We start from the raw sequence: 25,528 nt of genomic DNA, 5'->3' as shown, positions 1-25,528 counted from the left end.
GGGGAGAGGTAGAAACAAACAGCCAGTGTGTGTCTGTGTGTGTTATGTTCAGGTGCTGTCACGTGAATAACAGTGCCCAAACAATAAACAGGACAGACAATAGGATTTTATTTATTTTTACACTACATTTTCACTGAAAGCTGACCGAATCTGACCCGAGCCCGAATATAATTTATAGCTACATTTTTGACCAAACCCGGCCCGACCCGTCGGGTACCATCGGGCTCAGATCACCACACTCTAGTGTGTGTATGTGTCCCCTATCTACTGGGGCCTATCTGAATTTCTGTCTTTGAGAGATATTATTTTGTAATATAACTGAATTTTCTATCCATACACATAAATTTTAAATATATTAATATTTATAAGGCATCTTTGAGTAAACTGCAAGTAACATTTAAGTAGGCTATGTCGTGGCCGGCCGAGTGTCCTCCTTTTTGGAAATCAAAATATGGTCACCCTAGTGTATTTTGTATAGATAACTGTGCCCACGTTTTCGTTATAACGGAAATTTATTCCCTCTTAACGCGAATAAATCGCACATCAATCATAAACTATGAACCAAAAAAGCACAATCTATCCTGAGTGAGACAAACTGCTTGATCCCCGTCTCCAGTCTACCAGCAGAGAACCTGCAGAACCCAATCATTGAAAAAACACACCAGGCTAAGCCTCTCTACCTGAGCAGCTGAAGCTGCGGCTTGCACCCTCAACACACAGACGGTGCTTCTGCATGCCAGCCAAACGTGTGCACAACTGTGAGAAATAAATATGTGAGGTGTACGCTGCTTTTTTTTAATCTTTTTTTCCCTTTTCTTTCTTTCTTTCTGTCAGCGACATACACTCCTAACACAGGACGGGTTGTTTTAATTGACTGAGTTGATCATTAAGCCATAATGATGAGCGGATCGGCTCTGATAGCACCTGAATCAGCATGTACGCATCAACCATCCAGCCGTTACAACATGATTGAGCTAGCAAAGCAGTTTTGTGTTGCTATGTGTGGTATTTATTCAGTTTTGGGAAATCACGATGTCTAGAAAACATCAGTGGCTGCAGCTGACAGGGACAGCTAACGTTAACACTAGCAGCAAAGCTAACATCAGGATCGTCATCCGTTAAAAGCCTCCCGTTGTCGGATACGACATTAAACTACTCCAGTTAGCTCAATCATGTTGTAACTAAGACATCCGCTGGAGAAATATTTTTTTCACGGGCCACTTTGTGAGTTTAGTGAGTTATTACAGACATGGCTAACAGCTAACGGTTAGCCCAGCTAATCTACAATAACCATGTTATTAATTACACACACAGAAAATACTAATGTTTGTTCAGTCATTGTGTTTATAGACTTTACAAACATCAGAGTAGTCTAAACGGTGATATAGTGACGTGAAAAATGTGATATATACATATATATAGCTAAACTCAGCAAGGTAAACAACAAGGCCATTCCCATTTACACAGTGGTAAGAGTGCTGGACCGGAAGTGTCGCACAAAAAAACGGAAGCTGGCTGCGTTCTGTTTTGCCTCCGTGTTTCCGTGAAAAATAAGGTGGATAGCCACGGTATGTCTGTTACCCAGGAAGGACATTATGGAAATCCAAATATGGAGACAAAAGTATTTCTTGCGTTAAAATGTAAATAAGCTTAGCATTGTTACTATATTTGCATTTGTCATTGCAAACATTAACACAATTATGCCATTAATTAGATAATTAATGCTTTTATTAAGATTTCTGACATTTTTGGCATATTTTTGTACTTAGATTTAAGCGGGGACGTGACCCAGGAAGGACAGTACTTTTGAGCTCAATAGCTCCTTAAATTTTCATTTCTTTTTTTTTTTTTTTTTAGAACTTTTTATTTAAGCTTTTTCAACATTTTACAGAACACTCAACAAGACATTTCCTGACATACCATACATACATCACATCACAAAAAGAGGTGGTAGACGCACGCAGCAGAACCAGCTGCCACAGAAACAAATGAACAACCAGGTAGTCAATAAGAATTAATAAACAAGCGACAATAATGGAGAGAAACTCCGCTCATTCAACCCCCAGATATCTTGAAACACGAGACCATCTACGATCAAAAATTTTCATTTCTTATAGTGAATACTCATATGAGTAAGTAAAGAGGGGAGAGCTGAGTGACATAATGTACTGTTTTGAAATATTTATATATTTTTAACATTATAAATATGCTTTGGACACCAGAATTGACATGCCACGTCTTTGACCCATATATTGTTAAGCAGTTTAGTGGTTCCCAACCTGAGGGTCAGCCCCTCACCCACAAAACATTGCAAGAAAAATTTAAGGGTCATTAGATGATAAATAGGGTATTTAAGAAGAAAGTAACATAAGATTTAATTTCTGTAGGTCTTAAACATTTAATTCAAATATAGGGGAAAAATCTGATAGACTTTTTTTTTTTACAAAGACCTGTGAAAACAAATGCATGAACAAGTTTTTCCATATCTTGGTTAGACAGATAAACTTTAATTCCTGCTATGTTTTTAAGGTGGTAGTGACAGTAGAAAATCTTTTTCCCCCCAGCCTAATATGGGCAGGTATGTCAGGCTCACAATTACCAACTGATACAAAAAAATTCCTGTCTTGTAAATACGACTCAAACCAATTAAGCACAGTGCCACAATCTCCTATTCACTTTTTTATTCTGTGGAGCAGTATCTTGTGGTCGACCATATCCAGTGCAGAACTGAGGTTCAGCAATACCCAACCTGAAAATTTTCATGCTTCATTATTCAAATGAATGTCATTTCAAACTTAAATGTGTGCATTTTCTGTTTTTTTCTTTGTTCCTATCACTGTTGTACCTTTACTGTTTTTCCCCCATATGTAAACATCAGAGTTGACATCCAGGAAAGAGGCAGAGAAGGTATCCACATATCTGCATCGGAGGAGTGCCAAGTGTGGGGGAATTTAACAAACCACTGTGGTCCCAGCAAAACGGATCTTCTCTGCCAAGCATCCTGCTAGCCAATTTACAGGTACTGAATAATAAACTGGACTACCTCCTTGCCCGTGCCAGTTTTCAATAGGACATCAGGAACTGTTCTGTCCTCTGTGAGAAAAAAAAGTTCTGTACGACATCTATTGCACGTCTGTCCGTCCTGGAAGAGGGATCCCTCCTCAGTTGCTCTTCCTGAGGTTTCTACCGTTTTTTTTGGGGAGTTTTTCCTTATCCGCTGCGAGGGTCATAAGGACAGAGGGATGTCGTATGCTGTAAAGCCCTGTGAGGCAAATTGTGATTTGTGATATTGGGCTGTATAAATAAAATTGATTGATTGATTGTTTGACCAAAATCCTGGAGTACCTTACCGCGCTATTCAGGCAGCTAATTATTTTTGTTTACACCACTGTGACAGAACAGAGTACTCTGACAAGAAGAAATCGAGGAGGTATGTGCTTTATGATGAATAAGAACTGGTGTGTGAGTAGAAATACTATAATGCTATCTTGCTCCTGCTCACCTGATCTGGAGTTACTATCAATCAAATACAGACCGCACTTTCTACCAAGGTATGTTGCATCAGTCATTATCACAGCGGTCTACATTCCACCACAAGCAAATAAATAGGCTGTCCTGTCGCATCTCTGCAAAGACCTAAACCATTCACAGATGGGTTATTGTGACGCTGTACTCATCGCTGTTGGAGACTTCAATCAGGCAAAAATATTAGATATGATATATATGAACTGATTATGATGAATAATAATAAAAGTAGGGGAGTAGAATAAAATATGTATAAGAGCAGAGGAGCAGAATCGCTTGCTGAGTGTGCTTCTAATGTTAACAGCAAGGTGACTGCTGAAAAGCAGCTGAGTGACAACTGGCCTAAAAGGTTCTGCACTAAGCTAGTTTAAGTCTTATTTATCTGATCGTTTTCAGTTTGTTCATGTTAATGATGAATCATCTCTACGTACTAAAGTTTGTTTTGGAGTTCCACAAGGTTCTGTGCTTTGATGAGGCGACAATCGGTGCCTGGAATTGGGCCAGATGGCTCCCGACCTCGTCCTCACCTTCTCTTCAAAATCGTCCTCTGTGTTAATTTAGTATCTTGGGTTCAGTTGGTTGACACTCAGAGAAACACTGGAGACCAATTGAATCTGGCACAATCGAGTTTAATGTGTTCACAAGCTTCAACACATACAACTCATGAGTCAAGCTCCGGGGCAAGACTTAAGTTTCACTTTCTGAGCTCTCCCTTTTATGCTGGTGAGGATTCGAGAGAATCTCCACCCTTTTTCCTTTAGCCCTTCCTACCCGGGCCCAAACCTACTGGTGGCATGCCTTTTTGCCTTTGTTCTGAACATGCCCGGGCATGTCTTAATGGTGTAATCTTTTTCACCTGGCCTGGAAATCCCCAAACTCCCCCACCATTAGGTTTGAACTTGGGTTCACACTATTTTTTAAAAACGTATGGAACTTGGGGACCAAGGTCCCTTGTGCCTTCATGCAATATAAACCCTTCGAGTGTGTGTCTATTATTACCCTTCCAGGCAGTACATGGTGTGGTGTGTGTGTGTGTGTTTTTAATATATGAATACAAAACTTGTTTGAAAGTGTTTTGCCATACTTGGATACATAAAAACATTATTATATGCACTTCAACCTCAATCAACTTTACAGATTAATGATTAATGATTAAATCTTACACTACATTCCCCTCACTGGGGCTAGATAGTCCCATCTAATGCTAGGGATCAGAGGAAGGAAAAAATATATATTCCCCCCTTTGGGACTTCAAAAGTCCCATGCTATATATACCCATACTATATAACCAGCATCAGTAAATATCACACATAAACCAGTTCCAGTAATAATTCTAGTGATCATTCTTCTAACTAATTGCGCTGCGTGCTATTAATGTAGTAGTGTTTTGAGTACAAGAGCTATGCTTGGTGGCCTTGCTGTCATTTTCCATAGCATGCATGATTAATTACAATAACATTCTCATATGCGGGTCACAGCTGGCAAAGTACATATCAATCTTGGTACATATCAATCTTGGCTATTAATACTGCCCAGTTACTGTCCGTCAGACACATAGGCGGATGTGCCAGTCATCCGCAGGCGCCGGTAGGACGCCACCTGGTCTCTCAGCATCTCGATATCCTGTTGCAAGTCTTGGTAGTTGACCAGTTGTTGCTGTAGGTCATCCCTAGCCCGCGTCAGTTCCAGGACTTGGTTACACAGACTGAGTACCTCCTGTTCAGTCCGCTGCATATGCTCCTTCTGTAGCCATTTGTTTTCTGCCTTCCTAATTGTGTAGGTGCCATAGCGGATTCTGTGGAGTCTTTTCCGCAGTTCAAGGGGGAGACTGTGCATCAGCCGGCGGTAGGGGCCTGGGGGTACAGGATGAAGCTGGGTACGCAGGTCGGCCACCAGTGCCAAATGCTATTGCGTAGTTGGCACTCCATCAGGCAGGCACTGGAGGCAACTCTCCACCGCTTCTGGACACACTTTGAACTCGTGTTCCAGAAGTGCTCGTGTTTCATGTGATAGGGCCTTCATTTTCAGGTGACCCTCACTCTGGGGCCCTATGCCAGCGCCTGGGAGTGGCGCCCTGGGTGGTGGGCTGGTTGGTGAATGGGATGACAGTGGTCCAACACCGTCCTCTGACGATGACGATGTGTCAGGGGAGCGCAATGGCAGCAACTTATGGCGGGCACTGTCCTTTGGGTTTCTCTGCTGTGGTGGTGCCTGTGCTGTGGTGGTTGTCTGAACCTCTAATGCAGCCAGCACCAGGTACTGGGGATACTGCAGGCCTGAATTCACCCCCCTTGGGTTCCTTTCCCGGCTGGGGCCCGCCTGGGCCCTGCTACCCGGGTTAGTGCTGCCGGTGAGTGGGTTGGGTGTTTCTTGGCAGAAACACCCACCCACCAGGTCCTGGAGCTCTTGTAGTATATATCGGTACAGGGGGTCGAGGATCTGGGCCGGTGGCTGAGTGGATGGCAGGGGCTGGGCATGGAGCATCGATAACGTCATCGGGGTGGGGTGTCCACGGGCGTCCATTGGGGCGCCTCCGCTGGGGGTATAGGCTGATGAGGGTCGGCTGGCCATCGGGCAGTTTGAGTCTGGGTATGGTAGAGGTGGCTGATGCGGCATGCTCGGCCACTCCTGCTGATACGTGAACCCAGGAGGTATGGATATGGGGCTCTCCAGTTCTCAGCCATACTCTGCACCTATCTTAAGGTTGTAAAGGACATTCTTTAATGCAATTCACTTTTTCCGTCTTTTCCTTTCCTCTCAACATTTAATTATATACATAAGCCATGCAAGCAGGTTAATTATTAGTTATTAGCAAGTGTGTTGGGGGCCAGTGGCTCGTGCTGTCCTCCGTTCTACACAATCTCCTTATACTCTCCTTCCGCCTGTCTATACTTCTGCTCATATAGGACTGCTTCTACTGCCACACCTCCTGACATTATCTCATATTGATTTCTGGCATATCGCCCTATAATGCGATCTTGGTTTTCAGGAACCTTTCCCTGAGAGCCACTCATGTTTTCCAGTAGCTCTGCGCCTTCAGTGGGCCGTGGACCCTGGTCTAATATAACAAACTGTCCCATGTGGCTTTCCATGGCCTTTCTAAACACTAGCCGCACTAGGGGAAGAACACAGCAAGCTACTACAAGAAGGGTTAGCATAACAAGTCCTAACAGCATTCCTATCATTTGCAAAATCTTCCCAGGGGATAGTTTACCTAGCCACTCCAGAATCGAGGAAATCTTAGTGTTCCAATTTGAATGCTGCACATGTTGGTCTCTTAACATACGTATGTTCTCCAAAGCCCGGGTTAAGTTGCCATCCTCCCCTGTGTGCATGGGGATGACAGTACAACAGTCTTCTCCTATCACATCACAGACCCCTTGGTCCTGAGCTAGCATTGTCTCGATAACGAGTCTGTTTTGCACCGTCATCAGGGATGTAGCATGCAGCTGCTCACTTACTCCTTCTAAAGCCTCTATTGTCCAGTTTACAAATCTTTGCTGATTATACCACAAATAATTTACCCAGCGGCTATTACGGGCTATGTACTGGGCGTTCATTATGGTTCCTACAAATGGCATAGCACCTAGTCCTCTACCTCCCCCTATCCAATCGTCTGATATAGCCTGTTGATCCTTAGGAACCCCTTGCGGCACCTGATCCCATGTAATGTATATGTTAGCATCCTTCTCCCAGGAGCGTGTCTGAGTCTCTACGAGATCTTTTTGAAGTACTGTTAGTTAGGCTTATTATCGTAATTGGTCCTGTTAACATTACTGGGGCACAGATTCCAGTCCAGTTAGCTGGTAGTACAGCTTTCACCTGGCGATCGCTTTCACATATCCAAAATATATCTGCCACTGGCTCTGTGCCGTTACTAAGGTCACCAATCCATACCCTAATGGCATATGTATAATTGCGTGACACGATAGATGAATTCCTTGAAGCACCGCTGACCACCTGATGGCACTGAATCTTGGCTTCTTTAGTGGTATTACATATCTTTTCCTGCCAGGGTGTACTATATCCCTGGTATGTGATATTTTCGTACCTGCACTGGACCAGCTCCTCTGCCTCTTTGGAGGTGTTGCTAGAGATGGAGTTGTCTAACCAGTGTTCTACAGTGGTGGAAAAAAGTTTTCGGACACCCCATGCATTTGTGAAATATTGCATTAAGAATCACTCTTAGGTCTTCAAGTGCAATTTCTTTTAGTACAGTCACAGCCAAAATACTAAATAAATCCTAAAAAAGCCATTAAAAACTTAAAATTGATTGGTTCCATAAAAATACATAAGAAATTTTGAGTATTGGCTCATTTTGGTACCAGTGATGAAGGTCGTTCTTTTTATTAAAAGACACAATTTTTGTTGCCAAGCTTCATGTCTACATAAAGCCAGCACATTTGAAAGTTCTTCAGACACAAAAATGGCTAAAACAAGGAACCTAACGCAGGAAACACGCCTGAAGATAAAAATTCTCAGCCAGGAAGGGTACAGCTGTCGCCAGATAGCCAGGAAGTGCAGATGCAGTCCTTCAGCAGTTGGGTACACTCTGCAGAAATACAGATGAACCAACAGCTTGGAAGACAAACCAAGATCTGGGCGTCCAAGGGTTTCTTCAGCAAGAAATGACCACATCCTGATCCGCATGTGCAGGCAAAACCGCCGAATGACATCACAGAAGCTTCAGCAGCAGTGGTCAAACCAAACTGGTGTCCAGTGTTCCACCCGCACTGTACGTGGCCGACTTTTAGATCATGGCTTAAGGTCCTACAAGGCTATCAAGAAGCCCCTGATCAATGAGAGACAGAGGTTAGCCCGGCGTCGTTGGGGCCAGGCACACAAGAACTGGACAGCCAGGAATTGGAAGAAGATTTTGTGGTCAGATGAGTCCAGTTTCCAGCTTTATCGTCCTCCTACTAATGTGAGGGTACGCAGAAGGCCAGGCGAAGCATTATCCCCAGCATGTACAGTACCTACTGTCAAGCATGGTGGAGGCAGTATCATGGTTTGGGGATACATGAGTGCTGCTGGTGTTGGTCATCTCACTGTCTGTGATGGCACATTGAACTCTACCAAGTATTGTACCATTCTCCAAACCCACATGCTCCCTTCTGCGCGTGCACTGTTCCGTCGAGGTAAAAACTGGATGTTTCAACAAAATAATGCCCCTTGCCACACATCCAAGGCCAGTAGAACTTGGCTGCAGGAGCACAGTATCCAGGTCTTAGAGGGCCAGCTCAATCCTCGACATGAGCCCCATTGAAAATCTGTGGTGGATTATCAAAAGGTCTGTTTCAAAGCATAAACCAAAGAATTTAGAAGAATTAAAAGCAGTAATTCAAGAAGAATGGGACAAGATTACCCCTCAACAGTGTGAAAGGCTCGTGGGGAACATGCCAGCCAGGATTAGAGCTCTACTACGTGCCAATGGCAGGACTACTAAATATTAATTTGATGATGTGATGGTTTATTTATTTTTTGTTCAGTTTTGAACACATTCTCTGTTATTTGTTGACTTTGATAGCGACAATGTTGAGAACTGACATATTGAAACTGTCGAGAATTTAGTTTTGTTAGTTTTTCTTGTAAACAATGAACAAAAAAATATAATTTGTATTTGTTTGTATCTGTCTAATGCAGCCACACCTTTTGAAACACAAAAAAGATTTTTCCACAAATATTTCATGATAATATTTGAGATTGTGTAAAATTTTAAGGGTGTCCGAAAACTTTTTTCCACCACTGTATATTATGTCCTCGTGCTATGCAAAATGGGAATACAGTATCCCGTGCCAAATGCACTACTGGAGGTACTTGAAACTCCTTTTTAATTTGGTCAGAGGTGTCTTTAAGACTTACTGGACAAATTGCAGTGTTATTGGTGTCTTTCCCTCTCCCTGCTGCCATCCACATGGTGCACTGAGCAAAACAGAAAAATATTCGTGCGCACTCCTCTATATCTGGGAGAGGCTTGACCCTGGGTAGGCCCATCTTCCTGTGACATGCTATACACGAGCTATTGGTTACCTGTTTAGCTGAGTATTCTAGCCATTGATAGAACATATTAGACTTCCACGTGGTCGTTCTTATTACCTCTACTCTTTGTACCTGCACATGTCTTGGTTTTCTCTGGGACACTGGATCTAATTAGAGCCACTGGTGGGCTACCTTTATAGGTATGTTGCGCCCTGTATCTGTGTTGGTGCAACCTCTTGTGTCACATATAACTCTTGCTGTCACCCTTCCTTCTGCACTACAGCGTGGTCCTATGGACCGGCCATGCAACCTAATGCTTCCTGGGCCCTCCACCAATATGTTGTCGTAAGCATGCGATTTATAGTAGGTTACTTGTATTATCTCTCTGTAAGGTATCCTGCCCTGCTTTGCGGCCATGGTTCCTAGTGCCACTACGCACTCGCCTACTTGTTTCTGACCTTGCCGACCTTGCTCTGCTCCTTCACTTTGTTTCACTCCTGCCAGGATGAGCAATAGGATTAGTCGTACTGCCGCTATTATTCCTACTTTAGCTCCTCCCCCCATACTGCCTGAGCCCTCAAGCCTTCCCTGGCCTGGCCTACCCAGGGGCTGGTCCCTCTCTGGCGCTTGTGTTGTGGGACCTCTCAGGTATGGTATTGGCATGGGTCGACCTGTAAGCATTTCATGCGGTGTTAGATGTGTGATTCTGCTGGCTTGTGAGCGCATAGACATTAATGCAAGCGGTAAAGCATCCACCCAATTGAGCTTATCTCCACTATCTGCCACTATCTTGGCTATTTTGGTTCTCAAAATACCATTTGCTCTTTCTACTGCTCCCTGTGATTGGGGATGGTAAACGCAGCCAAACTTTTGTTTAATTCCCAACTGCTTTAGCGTCTCTTGTATGACATTGGACACAAAATGGCTACCATTGTCTGATGATATGGTATCTGGCATCCCAAATCTCGGGAAGACTTCCCGACACAGAAATTTTGCCACTGTTCGGTGGTCTGATTTTGCGGTGGCTATTGCCTCCACCCATCTACTGTATCTACATATGACCACCAAGATGTATCTCATTCCTCTTGCTCTCGACTGTGGTCCTATGTCTATATAGTCTAACATGAGGTGTCTGAAAGGACCGTCTGGGGGTGGTATATGCGCCAGTGGGGCTGTAAAAACTTTCCTGATGTTGTATCTTGCACAAGTTTTGCATTCGCTTAGTACTCTATCTACCGTGCCTGCCATGAATGGTGACCACCATACTGCTTACACTTTCCGTAGGATCTCCCCCCTTGCGCAATGGTCACTACCATGCGCCCAAATTATTGCATGTCTTAACAGTAAGGTAGGTAATACAAAATGGCCTTGACTATCTCGCCAGAGACCATTTGTTGGACCCTGTTGCACTGTTCTGATGGCTCCTCGTTTCACCCATAGGCGCTTTTCAGCCTCACTTACTCTGTTTTGAGCGGTTATAAGAGAGGACATGGTAGTGAGGGGTTCACAGTCTTGTATGTTTAAGATGGGTGCCATTATTGCACCTATTGCTGCCTGTTTGGCTGCCACATCAGCAAGGTTATTCCCTTTGGCTATCAACGAATCAGTCTTTTGGGATGGCACCTCCATGAGTTACAGGAGTGCCGTCAGCTCTGCGAAACCCTCTTTGTTTCCATATGTTAGCATGAACATGGCAAACGCCATAGGCATATGCTGAGTCTGTGTATACATTTAGCGACTTTCGCTCTGCTAATTTACATGCTGCTGTTAGAGCTTTTATCTCTGCGAGCTGGGCTGAGCAAGGCTGAGCAAGTTTACATGATTTCAATGTCACGAAAGTTTGGTCATCGTTGTCGAGTTGGACAACCCCGTAGCCAGCATGGCTACCAGTGGCGTCACAGAAACATGACCCATCAACAAACAGTGTGAGATCAGCCGGTATTGGTTGGTTATGTAAGTCTTCCCTAGCACGCATAAATTTCTCTGTATCATGAATACAGTCATGTAGCGTACCTTCTGTTGGTAACACCAGTTTTGTGGCTGGGTTGATAATGGTACAGCGCTGAATGTTAAGTTCAGGGGCTGATAGGATTACCTCATAGCCCGTGTGTCTGGCTTGTGTTAAAACAAATCGTGGACTTGTCAATAGCACATGAATTTGGTGGGAAGTGTACAATGTCACAGGATGTCCCATGGTTAGTGATGATGCTTTCTGAAAGGCAAAGACAGCTGCGGCTAGCCCCTGATAGCAAGGGGGCAAACCAGCCTCTATGTTGCCCAGCTTGATGCTAAAGGTTGCTTCCCTGTAGGTGTGTCTTGCATAAGCACAACACAGGCAAAGCCTGACCTTTCAGCCACATATAGATGAAAAGGTTTGGTATAGTTAGGAGTCCCCAACACTGGAACGGATTGCATGTCTATTTTTAGAGCTTGGAACGCTCCTTCTGCTTCCTCTGTCCATCCCAACTGTGCTGTGGTATTGGTTTGCCCTGCTGCCCTTATCAGAGCCCTGAGCGGAGCGGTTTTTATAGCATAGTCACAAATCCACAGCCTGCTGTAGCCTGTCATGCCCAAACAAGATAACATCTGGCCCACCATTTGCGGTTGAGGAGCCTTGATCACTGTCTCTAATTGAGATGGTGCAATACATCTTTTGTCCCCGCATAGCCTTCTCCCCAAGTATTCTACCGACTGTTGGCAGTACTGTAGTTTGTTTTTACTGACCTTGTGCCCTCCTTCTGCTAAAGCTGTGAGCACGGCAATGGAGTCCTTTTCACATTGTTCTTTTGTAGGGCTACAGATAAGCAGATCGTCTACGTACTGCAACACTGTGCTAGGCACGTTCAAACTTGCTAGATCTTGCGTCAACATGCAGTTAAAGATAGAAGGCGAATCCGAGAATCCCTGCGGAAGTCTTGAGTAAGCATAATGCTGATTTTCGTACGTAAAGGAAAACAGATATTGAGAATCTGGATGTAATGGTATGCTGAAAAAGGCTGAACATAAATCAATGACAGTGTACCACTGGGTGTTTGGCGGGATGTTTGATAGCAACGTGTGTGGGTCTGGAACGTGTGGTACTTCCCCGTCTACCACCGCATTAACTGCTCGCAAATCATGGACTAGACGATAATCTGTTGAATTTGGTTTTCTGATGGGAAAATGGGTGTGTTGCAAGGGCTTTTAATTTTAACCAACACCCCTGCTTCCACCAGACCCTTAATCGTTGGCCTGATACCATCAATCGCATGCTGCTTGAGGGGATACTGTTTCTGATATGGTAGATTAATGTGTGGCTTCAGCTTAATGTGAACAGGTTGGGCTGATTTTATCAAGCCTGCATCAGTCTTATGAGCTGTCCACAACTGGGGTGGAACTTGGTTTAGCATTTCATCATGTTCTGCAGTGACTACCATATGTGTGGGCGTGCTTCCATCTACCATTACCTTACCTGCTACTGCCTCATCACCTACTTTGACTGAGACTCTGATAAACTGCTTATCTTTTGAGATGTGAATGTACTTATTCTTTGTGGGCATCCACTCATGCACCTGCAGGGCATGCTTGACCATAGGACCAAGATGATGAGACTCATAACCTTCTGCCACTAACAGTGTGACGTGCGGTGTAGAATTTGGTACCTGAAACCACCCAGACAATTCTTCCGGAAGGCGGACGGCCGCTTCTACGCCTTCTGGTCCCAAAAACATGTCCTCACTTGTGATTAGACATGGTTTCTTGTTGATTACTGCGTCCCAACATTCTTGGTAATCTACATGAGTCAGATCTTTGTCATACATGAGCGTGCAGTGCAGTGGCAGAGTGGGGGTATGTGCTGTGTCATAGTGAAGTCGAATCCACACCTCCCATTCAGTCCATGCCTGTTTGAGGTGTGACTCTTCTGGTGTCAGCTGGAGCCAATAGGCAAGTGCTTGTTGTTTTTCTGTCGTGCCGAGGGGAAGCTGTGACATCATGTTTTGTGGGGGTTCGTCAGGGAAATCCAAATACAGTCCATCTTGGGTGCACATGATCTTCACTTTCAATGGGCATAGAATTTCTCTTCCTAACAGGTTTACTGGGGTATGGGCTGAATATAACAAGGGTGCACATATGGTTTTGCCTGCAGTGAGCATTGGAATGGGCTCCATCAGTGGTATGACTTGTGATTTCCCAGAGAAGCCTATTGTTTTTATAGATGATGTGGAGAGGGGGAACCTGGAACCTTCTTTTCCAATGCATGAATACGTAGCTCCTGTGTCTACCATAAAAGGGTATTCATGGTCGTGAATGACAAAAGGTATGATTGGTTCATCATGTGACTGTAGTAATATAGCTGGTAACATTAGTACCCCCTCAGGCTCCTCCGGGCACCCCTGCCAAGGGCGTCCCTGCTCCGTGTTGGGCCAGTTCTGTGCTGGACCCTCCCATGGATTGCTAGAACACTGGCTCTGTATGTGGCCTGGTTGACCACACCCCCAGCACAGATTATCAGGTGGATCCGGATTAGCTCCTGGGTAACCTGTGCCCATGTCTGGCGGGCCTGGGTGCTGGTTGGGCGCGGTTTGCTGGTAAATGTGTTGGTTCCCTGGTTTGTAGTTTCGGCCCCCCTTCCATCCTCCTCGAAACGTTGTATCTCCTCTGGGTCCACCTCGGCCCCGCCCCCTTGGGGGCCGCTGGTTGCCGCCGCCTCTTGGTGCTTGCTGCTGGTAATAGTAATGGTGATGCGTGGCATTGGCAGAATTGTCATTTCCTGCTGTGTTTGGGTCTGTTGGGGTTGGCTGCAGGGGCGCTTGGGGCTGGACGGCCTGTGGAGCTGTTTGATTTGCCATCACCATGGGGGCCTGAACTTTAGTTTTGTCTTTCTCCTTCTTGACCAACTTACTTAGTTCTCCCAACTGCAGCTGTGTCAGTTTGTTGGCCAGTTGTTTGCTATCCTCTTCCATTTTCTTTTTGTCTTTTCTGTAGAGCTCCACATGATGGATAATGTGTTCTGAAAACAGTGGCCAGTCCATCTTCATCAATCCTACCACCGTCTGTATATCTTCTGGCATGGCTTTTTTAACCATCATTTTGAACAGACTCTGAGTCATTTTATTAGCATTCCATGGTTCTCCTGTCTCTTCCTTCCACCTTTTCTGGAAGCTGTGTAGGAACTTGGAGGGACATTCATCATCCGCCATGGTCTCTCCCTCCAGCTTGGACGGGTCTCTCTTTGCCGGGTAGTGCGTTCTCAGCTGTTGCCACACCCGAGAACGGTAGTGTCCAAAACTCTCATCATCGTATACATTGTTACCAATAGCTGCACTATTTTCAGGGTGATCTGTTTTCCTGCCACATAGGTGCATATAGCTTTGATGTCTCCTAAGGCCAACTGTATATCAGCTGTGGTTTCTTCTAAAGCCATTATCCATTTATCTGCCCCATCTGTGAGCACTGGTAGGCGTTCAACCAGGCCTATCATGTCCATGAAGGGCTAGGGCTCGTACTGTTTTCTTCCACCAGTTTTTTTTACAAGGGGACACATGTGGGAACCTTCGCTCTCTTCATCCGACAGGTCCACCAGTAGGTTACCGACTCTTTTCCCGCTTCTTAGTTCCATGCCAACTCGGTCTTGGCTTCTTCTGTCTGTTATCTGTCCTTTGTCAGTGATCTGTGCCTCCTCTGACTGTGCTCTATCAGACTCCATAGTGCCTTGGAGTATCAGAGTGATATGCTCTGTTGCGGAGCTAACTCGGGCTCTCTGGGCAGCTCCTTCCAACTGCCGGAGTATCTGTTGGTCTTGGGTGCCGGCCAGTGATGTTCCCCTTGGGGGAAAACATTATTATATGCACTTCAGCCTTAATCAACTTTACTGATTAATGATTAATGATTAAATCTTACACTACAGCTTGGACCAATCCTATTCACTCTATATATGCTTCCCTTAGGTAACATCACTAGAAATCACTCTGTAAATTTCCATTGCAGATGATACACAATTATATTTAGCAATAAAGCCAGAAGAAACTGATCAACTAAACTTCAAAAATGCCTTAAAGACATAAAAAAACTGGATGAGCACCAATTTCCTTATGTTAAATTCAGACAAAACTGAAGTTATTGTTCTTGGCCCCAAACAACTCAGAGACTCTTTATCTGATGATATAGTTTGGCATTGCTCTGGCCTCTAGCACTACCATAAGAAACCTTGGAGTAATATTTGACCAAGATTTGTCCTCACGTACTACATTTTTTCATCTACGTAGTATTGCGAAAATTAGGCCTATCTTGACACGAAAAAATGCAGAAATAATGGTCCACGCTTTTGTTACCTCAAGGCTGGATTACTGTAACTCACTATTATCAGATAGCTCTATTAAGTCTTTAAAAAACTCTCCAGCTAATTCAGAACACAGCGGCACATGTACTAACAGGAACTAAGAAACAAGATCATATTTCTCCTGTTTTAGCTTCTCTGCACTGGATCCCTGTAAAATCCAGAATCTAATTTAAAATCCTATTGTTAACTTACAAAGCTTTAAATGGTCAGGCTCCGTCATATCTTAGAGAGCTCATAGTGCCATATTATCCCACCAGAACACTGTGCTCTGAGAATGTAGGGTTACTCGTGGTCCCTAAAGTCTCCAAAAGTAGATCAGGAGCCAGAGCCTTCAGCTATCAGGCTTCTCTCCTGTGGAATCATCTTTCTGTTGTGGTCCAGGAGGCAGACACCATCTCCACATTTAAGACTAGACTTAAGACTTTCCTTTTTGATAAAGCTTATAGTTAGGGCTGGCTCAGGCTTGCCTTGTATCAGCCCCTAGTTAGGCTGACTTAGGCCTAGTCTGCTGGGGGACCTCCTATAATACACCATGCAAGTTCTCTCCTTTTCTCTTGTGGTGGCAAAATTACTATTTAATGAACAGTTTAAAGAAAAAGTCTTCACACGTTGGCTGTCTTTCTTGAGTTTTAATTAGCATTCATGAATGGAGACACTCACACATACAACCACATGAACAGTCAGTCAGTAAGAGTGCCAAGTCTTCTCGCCCAACTATCTTTATAGTTCCCATAACACATGCACATCAACAGTCAAAATATGTGGTGCCTTGACATTCCTAAAACACAACATCTCTTGAGACTAACAAGGACACTTGTTGTCCTCCCTGGCTCATAATCTTGGTGATGAGCCTCTCTGGCTCGTGACCTTGGTGTCTCTCACTGCTGTCACAGTAGGGGTTAAATGAGCACCACACATCATTAGGTTAGAAGTTCAGTTTCATCAAAACAAGTAACCTTATACAACACATTATAGATTAAAGGTGTTTAAATACCAGAATTTTTCATCACACTCTCTCTCTCTCTCTTTCTCTCCTTTGCTGACATTCATGTCCTGTTACTGCATCTCGCTTACTTAGCTGTACTGCATGTCACTAACTCAGCTTCTTCTCCAGAGCCTTTGTGCTCCACTGTCTCGCAGGTTAACTTATATCGCAGCAGTGCCTGGATAGTGTGACGTGTGAGGTTGTGCTGCTACTGTGGTCCTGCCAGATGCCTCCTGCTGCTGTTATCATTAGTCATACTTCTACTGTTATTATATACATATGATTATTGTCACATATGTATACTATCAGATATTAATATATACTTTCAACATTATGTACCACAATAGCCGTAATTATTATTATAATATTATTACTTTAATTAATGTTGTTGTGAGCTATTATCATTACTGTCTGTCCTGCATCTCTCTCTGTCTCTGTCTCTCTTTCTGTCTTTTTGTGTCATACGGATTACTGTTAAATTATCATGTTGATCTGTTGACAGTTATTGCACGTCTGTCCGTCCTGGAAGAGGGATCCCTCCTCAGTTGCTCTTCCTGAGGTTTCTAACATTTTTTTCCCCCGTTAAAGGTTTTTTGGGGGGGAGTTTTTCCTTATCCACTGTGAGGGTCCTAAGGACAGAGGGATGTCATATGCTGTAAAGCCCTCTGAGGCAAATTGTGATTTGTGATATTGGGCTTTATAAATAAAACTGATTGATTGATTGATTGCTTGATTGATTGATTGATATCAGGGTGCTCCTGTGTCCAGTGTGAAAGTGGTGGAAGACAGCATTATCTTATTTTCATTATCACAGTTGTTTTTTTGTAATGCATAAACTGAGGAAAGTGACAGGATGACATTTCACTGGAATTGTATTTTATATGATTTCATGTGACAGATTGATTGATTGATTGATTGATCATATACCCTTTTATTATGTAATGGCCAAAATAGGTTGTCTTGGGGAAATATCATCCGTGACCTTGATGAGGTTTGAAAGTGTCATTGTTATTATGCTGGCTTTCAGAGTGTAGTCAAACCTAAAATCACGTACCCAGAATAATAACATCAGGTGTCTTGTGTGTCTCCTGTCTGTTTTGGAGCTGTGTGGGGCATTTGTGGTAGCGTTCGGAGAGTTCCAGATGATTCACTCCAAGTTTGCCTCCCTCGTCACCACCTTCTGGCCCATCTACCCCGCCAATACTTTGGTGGTCACCGGTACCATTGTTACCTGTGTGTGCTATTTGGGAGTGTTAGGAGGCATGAAGGAGAATCGCTGCATGCTCATCAGTGTGAGTATGAAACATGAAATCATTATAATGTGATTTGTGGTGTTAAATAAATAAATAGTAAAGTAAATGTGACAGCTGTATGTTACTGCACTAAACTGAATGTGATGCCATGATTCTTCTGAAAACATTAGCCTAGATATACATATGTGGCACATGAAAGCACTAATCATACAAATTCACTCATGTTTGAAAGCAATATGCATTGATTGCAGTTTTTCATTCTGCTCTTCATCCTGATGCTGGTGGAGCTGGCCATGGCCTGCGTGTTCCTAGTCTACAGCAGAGAGGTGGGAGAGTGTTTGTACAGCCTATATAACAATACATTTATAGAATGTTATTTTGAGGTGTTAAATTGATTGATATGGTACCCCTTTGAAACAGTTTTCCTTTAAACAGCTTGGTTGACAGAGTTTTTCAAAGTAAGATTTACCGAGTGAACTTCTGTCAAACTGTGAAGTTCATGACATTAGTAGCTTATAGCTGGTAGAGAGAAAACCCACCTAACACACTTTGTCATTCAGTCTTGTCACCACCAGCCTTGCACAAACCGTGGCTGGTGTGTCCATCAGCACATACTGCCATGAAACTTGAGGCCATTGTCTTTAATGTCCAGTAGTATTGCATATAATGTAGCTTGCCTGTCTGTTGTGCAGATTGACACATACTTTGAGAATGACCTGATGCGAAGCTTGGAGATCTACAGACAGTCTAGTCCAGAAAGCAACAAGACCATTAAAGAGGACTTTGATGCTGTCCAGCACCTGGTAAATGATTTGCTGCTCTGTTTATCAATCTGGAGTGAACTCTACTGCTATTTATATTCAGAAGAGTCCCCTATTCTTTATTATTTCTGCAAGGCAAAAGACTGGAGGGGATCATACGTCTGGTCATGTGTGTCCTTGTGTGTCTGTGCATGTGTGAGGGTGTGTATGTGTCTGTCCAAAGCTAATCTTGAATACTACTGAACCAATTAGCCTAATGTTGTGTGTGCACAGTTATAACTGTGTTCTCAGGGACCTCAAAGTATTGACTGTTTTATACTATCACTGACTGCAGACTTCTCACTCCCTTCAAACTTGCCCACAGCCAGGGTTCCAGAAACTGGCTCGGCTAAAACAACAAATCTTATTTTCTGGTGCAGCCCATATTTTGGTCTTTGTTGTGGCTCCAAAACCAACATCCATAGAAAAGTTTGGTCTCATTTTGAACTGGAGCTTGCAAATTAATTCCATACCCACTAAAGTTAGGCATTCCACCAGGCACACCTGCGCTGCATTCTGGCTGCCATAGCTGTGATCCAGTTTTCTTCTGTTCTCCACACAACGCCATAGCACACTGGGAGGGTTTCAGTAGCAGTCTTTTGGTGGCCTGACTTTATAAACTTGCAGATTTTGTTGATTTTAAAATTTTTCTTGGTATTTGTGCTTCTACCATAAGTAAGTAAGCAGGTTTGTAGTTGTAGTTTGTTTTTTGTCTGTTTTAGATGTGTTGATTGGTGTTTTTTTCCTGCCTTGTTCACTGTAGCCTACAGACGAAGTAAATACAATTAAAACTCCAGTTATGACTGACATGGATCAAAGATTTTTGTCTGTGTTTTAGTTATTAAAATACATTCATCCCCATAATCATACTGTATCTATTGTATATTTCACATACAGTGCCTTGAAGGAAAACTCGAACTGCTCTATCAAAACTAGAGGAGAGGCACATTTTTAGTAGCTTCTGGGACAGTTCTGAAACGCGTTGTGGCACGTCTGCTGGAATTGCAAGAATGGTCTACAGTGGTTGCAATCAGCCTGGGCAGCTGCTTGACCACCTGGTGGAATTCTGCACTCTACTGAGTGCACTGTCGTATGAATGTGTTTTACGGCAGATATTTTACACACCCTTATGTAGATTGAAGTGTTAAGGCCTTTGCACACTAAATTGTTATTTGTGATATTGGACCTAAAATTGATTGAAGTGATTGATTGAAAGGCTATCTGTTCTTCTCTACTGTTGTGGAGGTGTCCCACCGCCACATTTTCTTAACTGCTTCTTGGTCAAACAATTCTAAATACGAAAACACACAGAAAATATAACCTGTTCTTAAAACTCTGACAGACAAAAGTTCCGGAGAAGTTTTGTAATTGACACAACATGGAGTCATGTTTATTTTTTGATGTGCAACAATTTCAGACAAGAAAAAAAAAATGGCCTCAGTGTGCAAGGATCTTAAGTCATTTCCTTTACCGTGCTCAACTGACATACATGTTCAGTTCAGTGAAGTAGTTTTTTTTTGTACAGTTTAGGTGCTGTGGAGTTCATGGCGTGGCAGACTGGAAGGGTAATGTGCCAATCTCCTGTTGTAGCAAGGACCCCTGTAACACCCTCCCTCACACCAACTGGCAAGAGGTTACTTTCACTTTGCTTCTCAAAAGGATCTCCAAATAGACACACAATACTCTGTGGTCCCTCATATGTTCAGACTCACAGCCAGATTCTGGTTTTGTTTTTCAGAAACAGTTTGCATTTGTTCTGAAGTTCATTACTGGAGATAATTAAAGTACACACAATTGCATATTACATGATAAAATGCCTCAATATTCTACAATCAAAACATGCTTTCTGCTCTGTAATGTAAGCCCTATTCGGACGGGATTAGTTTTACATAGGGACATGGGGTAAAGTAATAATTACCAGAGATTTTAGTCCCGTCCGAATGTGCCATGTCAGTAATCATTACTGCACAATGTCAGTAAAGATTACCGCGATCTTCTGTCTTACCTTCTGTAAAAGGGTCCCGGAAAATTATCGAATGCGAATAGACCAGCAGTAAATATGGGTTTGAACCTAATTTTGATAATTCGAATATTATTAATAATTAATTAATACTATCAATAATGTTGTATATCATGGCGAATCCCGTTTGGGCAGAGATGGCTCGCGCACAAGCCAGGCCAGAGAGGGATGCAGCGATGGAGGGAGAGGCGCCGACGGAGGAGCCCGCTGCGCCAACACCACCCACTGCACTGTCCGCGATGTGCGACCTGTTCGGGGAGACATACAGGGAGAGTGTTGCACCTGCTGCCTCCCTGCCTACCCCTTTTGAAGAAGAGATGAAACGTTACCAGAATGAGACACCACTACGAGCCGACCAGGATCCACTCTTGTGGTGGAAAACTAAGCACTGAAGTATCCAAACATTGCTCAGATAGCGAGGCAGAAGTTGGTCATACCTGGCACTATAGTGAGGTCAGAATGGGTGTTTTCATCCGAGTGTCACGTTCATATTGCGCCAGCAATAAGCATCTTATTTTTTGTGGGGTTTTTTGTAAAAAAAAAAAATAAAAAATAAATAAAATAAGATAATAATAATAATAATAATAATAATAATAATAAATTCTAATATTATTCAGACTCTACTAAATTAATTCGAAAATATTCTAACTCAATTTCATGGTGCTTTTGACAGTCCTATCATATGCACATGACGGCAGGAGGGGACAGCGGTGCGTGAATGGATTTACCCCTCCCACTTGTGGTAGTTTTACTGATATTTCTTATCCCGTGCGAATAGGCCATTAATATTACTGACATCCTGTGGTAAAGTGACATTACCCCATGTGCCCAGGTAAAACTAATCCCATCCAAATAGTGCTTAAGACATCCCAATAAACGTCCACTACTTGTCCTTAACTTATTTCATCCTGTTCATCTGGTATTATTCTTTAAAGGAAATGGCCACTTTAGAATGAAAATACAGACAGTACTTACTGACCCTCATGTCAACAGTAAGTCCAGTGTAGTTTTTTAATCCAAAAAACTTGTTTGGGGAATCAGAGGGTAACAGCTAGCCGGAATAACAGCTACACTTGAAGTGCATGGAACCCACATTTTGAAAATGTAATAAAACTCCACAAATACATTTCAAAAACGTCAGAACGGCACTTTTATAGCATCATTTCTCATCATGGTCAGTTAGCCTGCCCTGCAGGCGTGCTGTGTTTACATGGCAACTCGCGCGAGACTATCCTCCGATACTCCAAACAAGTTTTGTTGATTAAAAAACTACACTGGACTTCTTGTCGGCATGAGGGTCAGTAAGTACTGTCTGTATTTTCATTCTAAAGTGGCCATTTCTTTTAAGACAGTGCATAGCAGTACATGTGCATGTATAAACAAAGGATAATCATACAAATTTTGTCTTCCAGGGTTGTCTTTTGAAACTGAGAAGCTGGTTTGCCAGAAACTATCTCAGCACAGGTGCAGGCGTTGTCACAATGTTTATCATACAGGTACAGTACATTTACCCATTATCGGGCTCACAAAGGATAATTCAATCTGTGGGTCGGTAGTACCACCGACTGCCATTTGGGAAGCCATTAGCTCTGTAAAGCAATGGCTATAAACTGCTGCATACTTTTATGTATTAGAACTATTGATTTTAAGCCAGCTAGCTAGTGACTATATTCTTTGAGCCATCATTGAGAACATGTTAGCCAGTGTTCATTTAGAGTCATGTTTATGCCTGTCTAATCGATGTACAATATTCACTCTCTGTTAGTTAGATTTTTGGTCTCTACCACCTCAAATATCTGTCTCTTCAGCTGCATTAGCTAGTCTCTAACTGTGTCTGTTTGCTGTTTCATGCTAGGCAAGGAGTGTGCTGTGGCTTTACCAAAGTTTTTTTGTTGAAGTGATGTTGATCAGGGCTGTGAGCGCGGACCAAACAATAAATTTGCTGTGCGTAAAACCAAAACAGTCAGCTGACACATACTAAACTTTATACAGGTGCAGGACACTGCAGGGTTTCAGGTGGTAATTCTGTCTGTTGGTTCGTCAGTATGAGCAACCCCTTTAATATTTCACATAGTCATTTGACCTATTGTTAATGTGAAAATATCAATGAGGACATCTCTAAGATGTCACGTTTGCACAGTGGCTCAGGGTAAGATGGGGAAAGATATTCCATGGCATACGATTCCCTCACCCCTTCATTCCTCTCCTAATTAATTTACAGCACTACATCTATTCTTGCCATGGCTGTGCTGTAGTGAATTGTGGCATGTCATCTGAATCGCTGAATTCTTGAGATTTATTCCACCAGAACCATTGTAGGGTAAACTGATCAAATTTTTTGTCACTGGAAGAATGGACTGCACTTGTATGGCGCTTTTTTAATCTTCTGACCACTGAAAGCACTTTTTACACTACAAGTCACATTCACCCATTCACACATACAGTCACACACTGGTGGCCGGACCTACCGTACATGGTGCCACCTACTACACAATAACCATTCACATGCACTCACACACCAGTGGAACAGCCATCGGAAGCAATTTGGGGATCAGTATCTTGCCCAAGGTTACTTCGCCATGCAGACTGGAGGAGCTGAGGATAAAACCGACGATCTTGCAATTAGTGGACGACCCACTCTACCTTCTGAGCTATTATTTAGTTAGATTATCAAGTATGTGTTAATAAAATACATACATATCTACATATAGCAGTATGTAGTTTTAACAGCTTGCTAATGCTATTAGCTAGTTATCAATCATTAGAATTGTGAGCTATCTAGAATTATCCAATATCTGCAAGCTGGCTGAAGGAAGACACCCTGAAATGTCCCCTCAGGAGATTAATAAAGTATATAAAAAATTAAAAAAAAAATTAAATTAAAATCAGTTAACCTGAATGAAAGGCTACAAGGTGTCTGGATGATCCATTTATGAGTAAGGGATGGGATTTTAGTCTGTTTCATTTAGTTAGATAGCTCATTTTGAGCTCGGGGGTTCTTTGCCCTGGGCAGGTCAATAGTCGGGTAAGATGACCCTTTATCAGATTTTCATTTTTGTGCTATAACAACAAAATTGGCCACTCTACCAATTTATTTCTTACAACAGTGTGTTGGATTATGTATCATAATTCTGTACATGCTAAAATCACATCCATTTTTTTTTTCATTTTACAGTATGACTTTGTTCTGAAGAAGGCTTCTTCCCCTATCTTACCCTATGTTCTATAAATGGCAGCTAGCATTAGTATGTGTCACTGACCTTAAGTTTAAAGCAAGCACAAAGTAGCCTGCAGTATATTCTTCAATCATTTTATCCATTTTTTATGTTTTATGTCTTTGAAAACCATTGTTTCGTAATAGTTAAACTATACTTTTCTTTCTTCTTTGTTTACAGTTTATTTGTCTGTCTATCACCATCCCTCTCTTTTGCCACTTGAGTCGACAAGGACTGGGCTACCAGTGAAAAAAGGCCAACAAAACTGTACCTGCGATTTACAGTGACTTTACGCATGTCAACAGGTTGTTTTTCCCTGCATTGGCCTTTCATGAATCTGTTTTGAATGCCCAAAAAGTTGATTTTGCTGCCATCTCCATCCATCAAAATGGGAACCAACAGTAAAAAAAACCAAAACCTAGTTCTTTAACCAAGCATAAGCTGAGGAGGGCAAGCACAGCATTGCATGTGATGTTGTAAACAAAACAGGACACATTTAATTAGTAGATAAGTTATGACATGATTACCCAGTTGAATGGACTTCAAGAACAGTTTGAACTAGACTTAGACAAACTAGAGTTAGACAAATCCAACTTGGACATTTTGAACCCTTACATTTTTAATTGTGTTTTCACTTGTTTTAAGCAACTGGAAAGGAAGACATTTAAACTTTAACTCTGCTTAATAAACCATAACACTTGCTGATTTAAACTTGGGTGTTTCCCTTTGTCTGATTTCTTTCTATGTTCAGTCTTTGGTCTCTCTGAGCCAGGTTCACGCCCAAGTTTGAACCACAGTTCGACATAATGTAAGATCTTCTCAATGTAAGAAAGTCTTATTATTGGGATACATTATTTGGCTGAGCTGATATATTTTCTTCGTTTGTTTGTTTTTTTTGAAAACTCCATCAACGCAACACAAAAAATATATGCTTGTTACTCCATCTTCTCCTTTTCCAAGATAATCCATCCACCTGACAGGTGTGTCATATCAAGATGCATTAAACAGCATCATTACTGCACAGGTGGGCCTTGACAAGGCCACACTAAAATGTGATGTTTGCTCTCTATCGTATTAAGATTATGTGGTGGCAGATAATAATGACAGACCAATTAATATAGTTCAATAATGCATTTATTATGTATTCAATGATGGTACATTTGGAACTCTGGTTGAAACAAAGTACATCTCACCTGCAGGTTTGAACAATAGAGCAGTGTTAGATGATCTGATGAAGAGAAGAAGAGAAGCGGAGAGACTCAGACCAGTCTCTGCTTGTGTCCTCATTTGATCTTCCACCTCCTATCTCTAGTTGGGACATTGTTTCCTAATCAGGTAACATTCGGTGGTCGACTCTAACATCACACACTCAAGTATCACATTCCATGCATTGCAACATCCTCTTAGGTCGATGTGACCTCTCTTAAGCAAT

The 25,528-nt window shown here is 42.7% G+C and overlaps 1 protein-coding gene across 3 annotated transcripts in view; it reads left to right on the top strand.

Moving 5' to 3' along the window:
- Positions 1 to 24,807, top strand: part of LOC125890274 (leukocyte surface antigen CD53-like) — a 40,513-nt gene extending 15,706 nt beyond the window's left edge. For 2 of the 3 annotated variants that reach the window (XM_049578838.1, XM_049578839.1), the window contains exons 3-8: positions 17,912 to 18,100; positions 18,313 to 18,387; positions 18,754 to 18,864; positions 20,387 to 20,494; positions 22,294 to 22,377; positions 24,277 to 24,807. In XM_049578838.1, coding sequence (XP_049434795.1) covers positions 17,912 to 18,100; positions 18,313 to 18,387; positions 18,754 to 18,864; positions 20,387 to 20,494; positions 22,294 to 22,377; positions 24,277 to 24,345 — 636 coding nt within the window. In that variant the 3' untranslated portion in view covers positions 24,346 to 24,807. Of the gene's footprint in view, positions 1 to 1,866; positions 3,020 to 17,911; positions 18,101 to 18,312; positions 18,388 to 18,753; positions 18,865 to 20,386; positions 20,495 to 22,293; positions 22,378 to 24,276 lie in introns of those variants that run through there. The other variant, XM_049578840.1, reaches the window with a different exon arrangement.
- The last annotated feature ends 721 nt before the right edge of the window (positions 24,808 to 25,528 follow it).

Source organism: Epinephelus fuscoguttatus, linkage group LG6 (genome assembly GCF_011397635.1).
Source record: "Epinephelus fuscoguttatus linkage group LG6, E.fuscoguttatus.final_Chr_v1".
Taxonomy (NCBI): domain Eukaryota; kingdom Metazoa; phylum Chordata; class Actinopteri; order Perciformes; family Serranidae; genus Epinephelus; species Epinephelus fuscoguttatus.
Note: the sequence above shows the minus strand (reverse complement) of the source record. Positions and strands in the feature narration are given on the sequence as shown.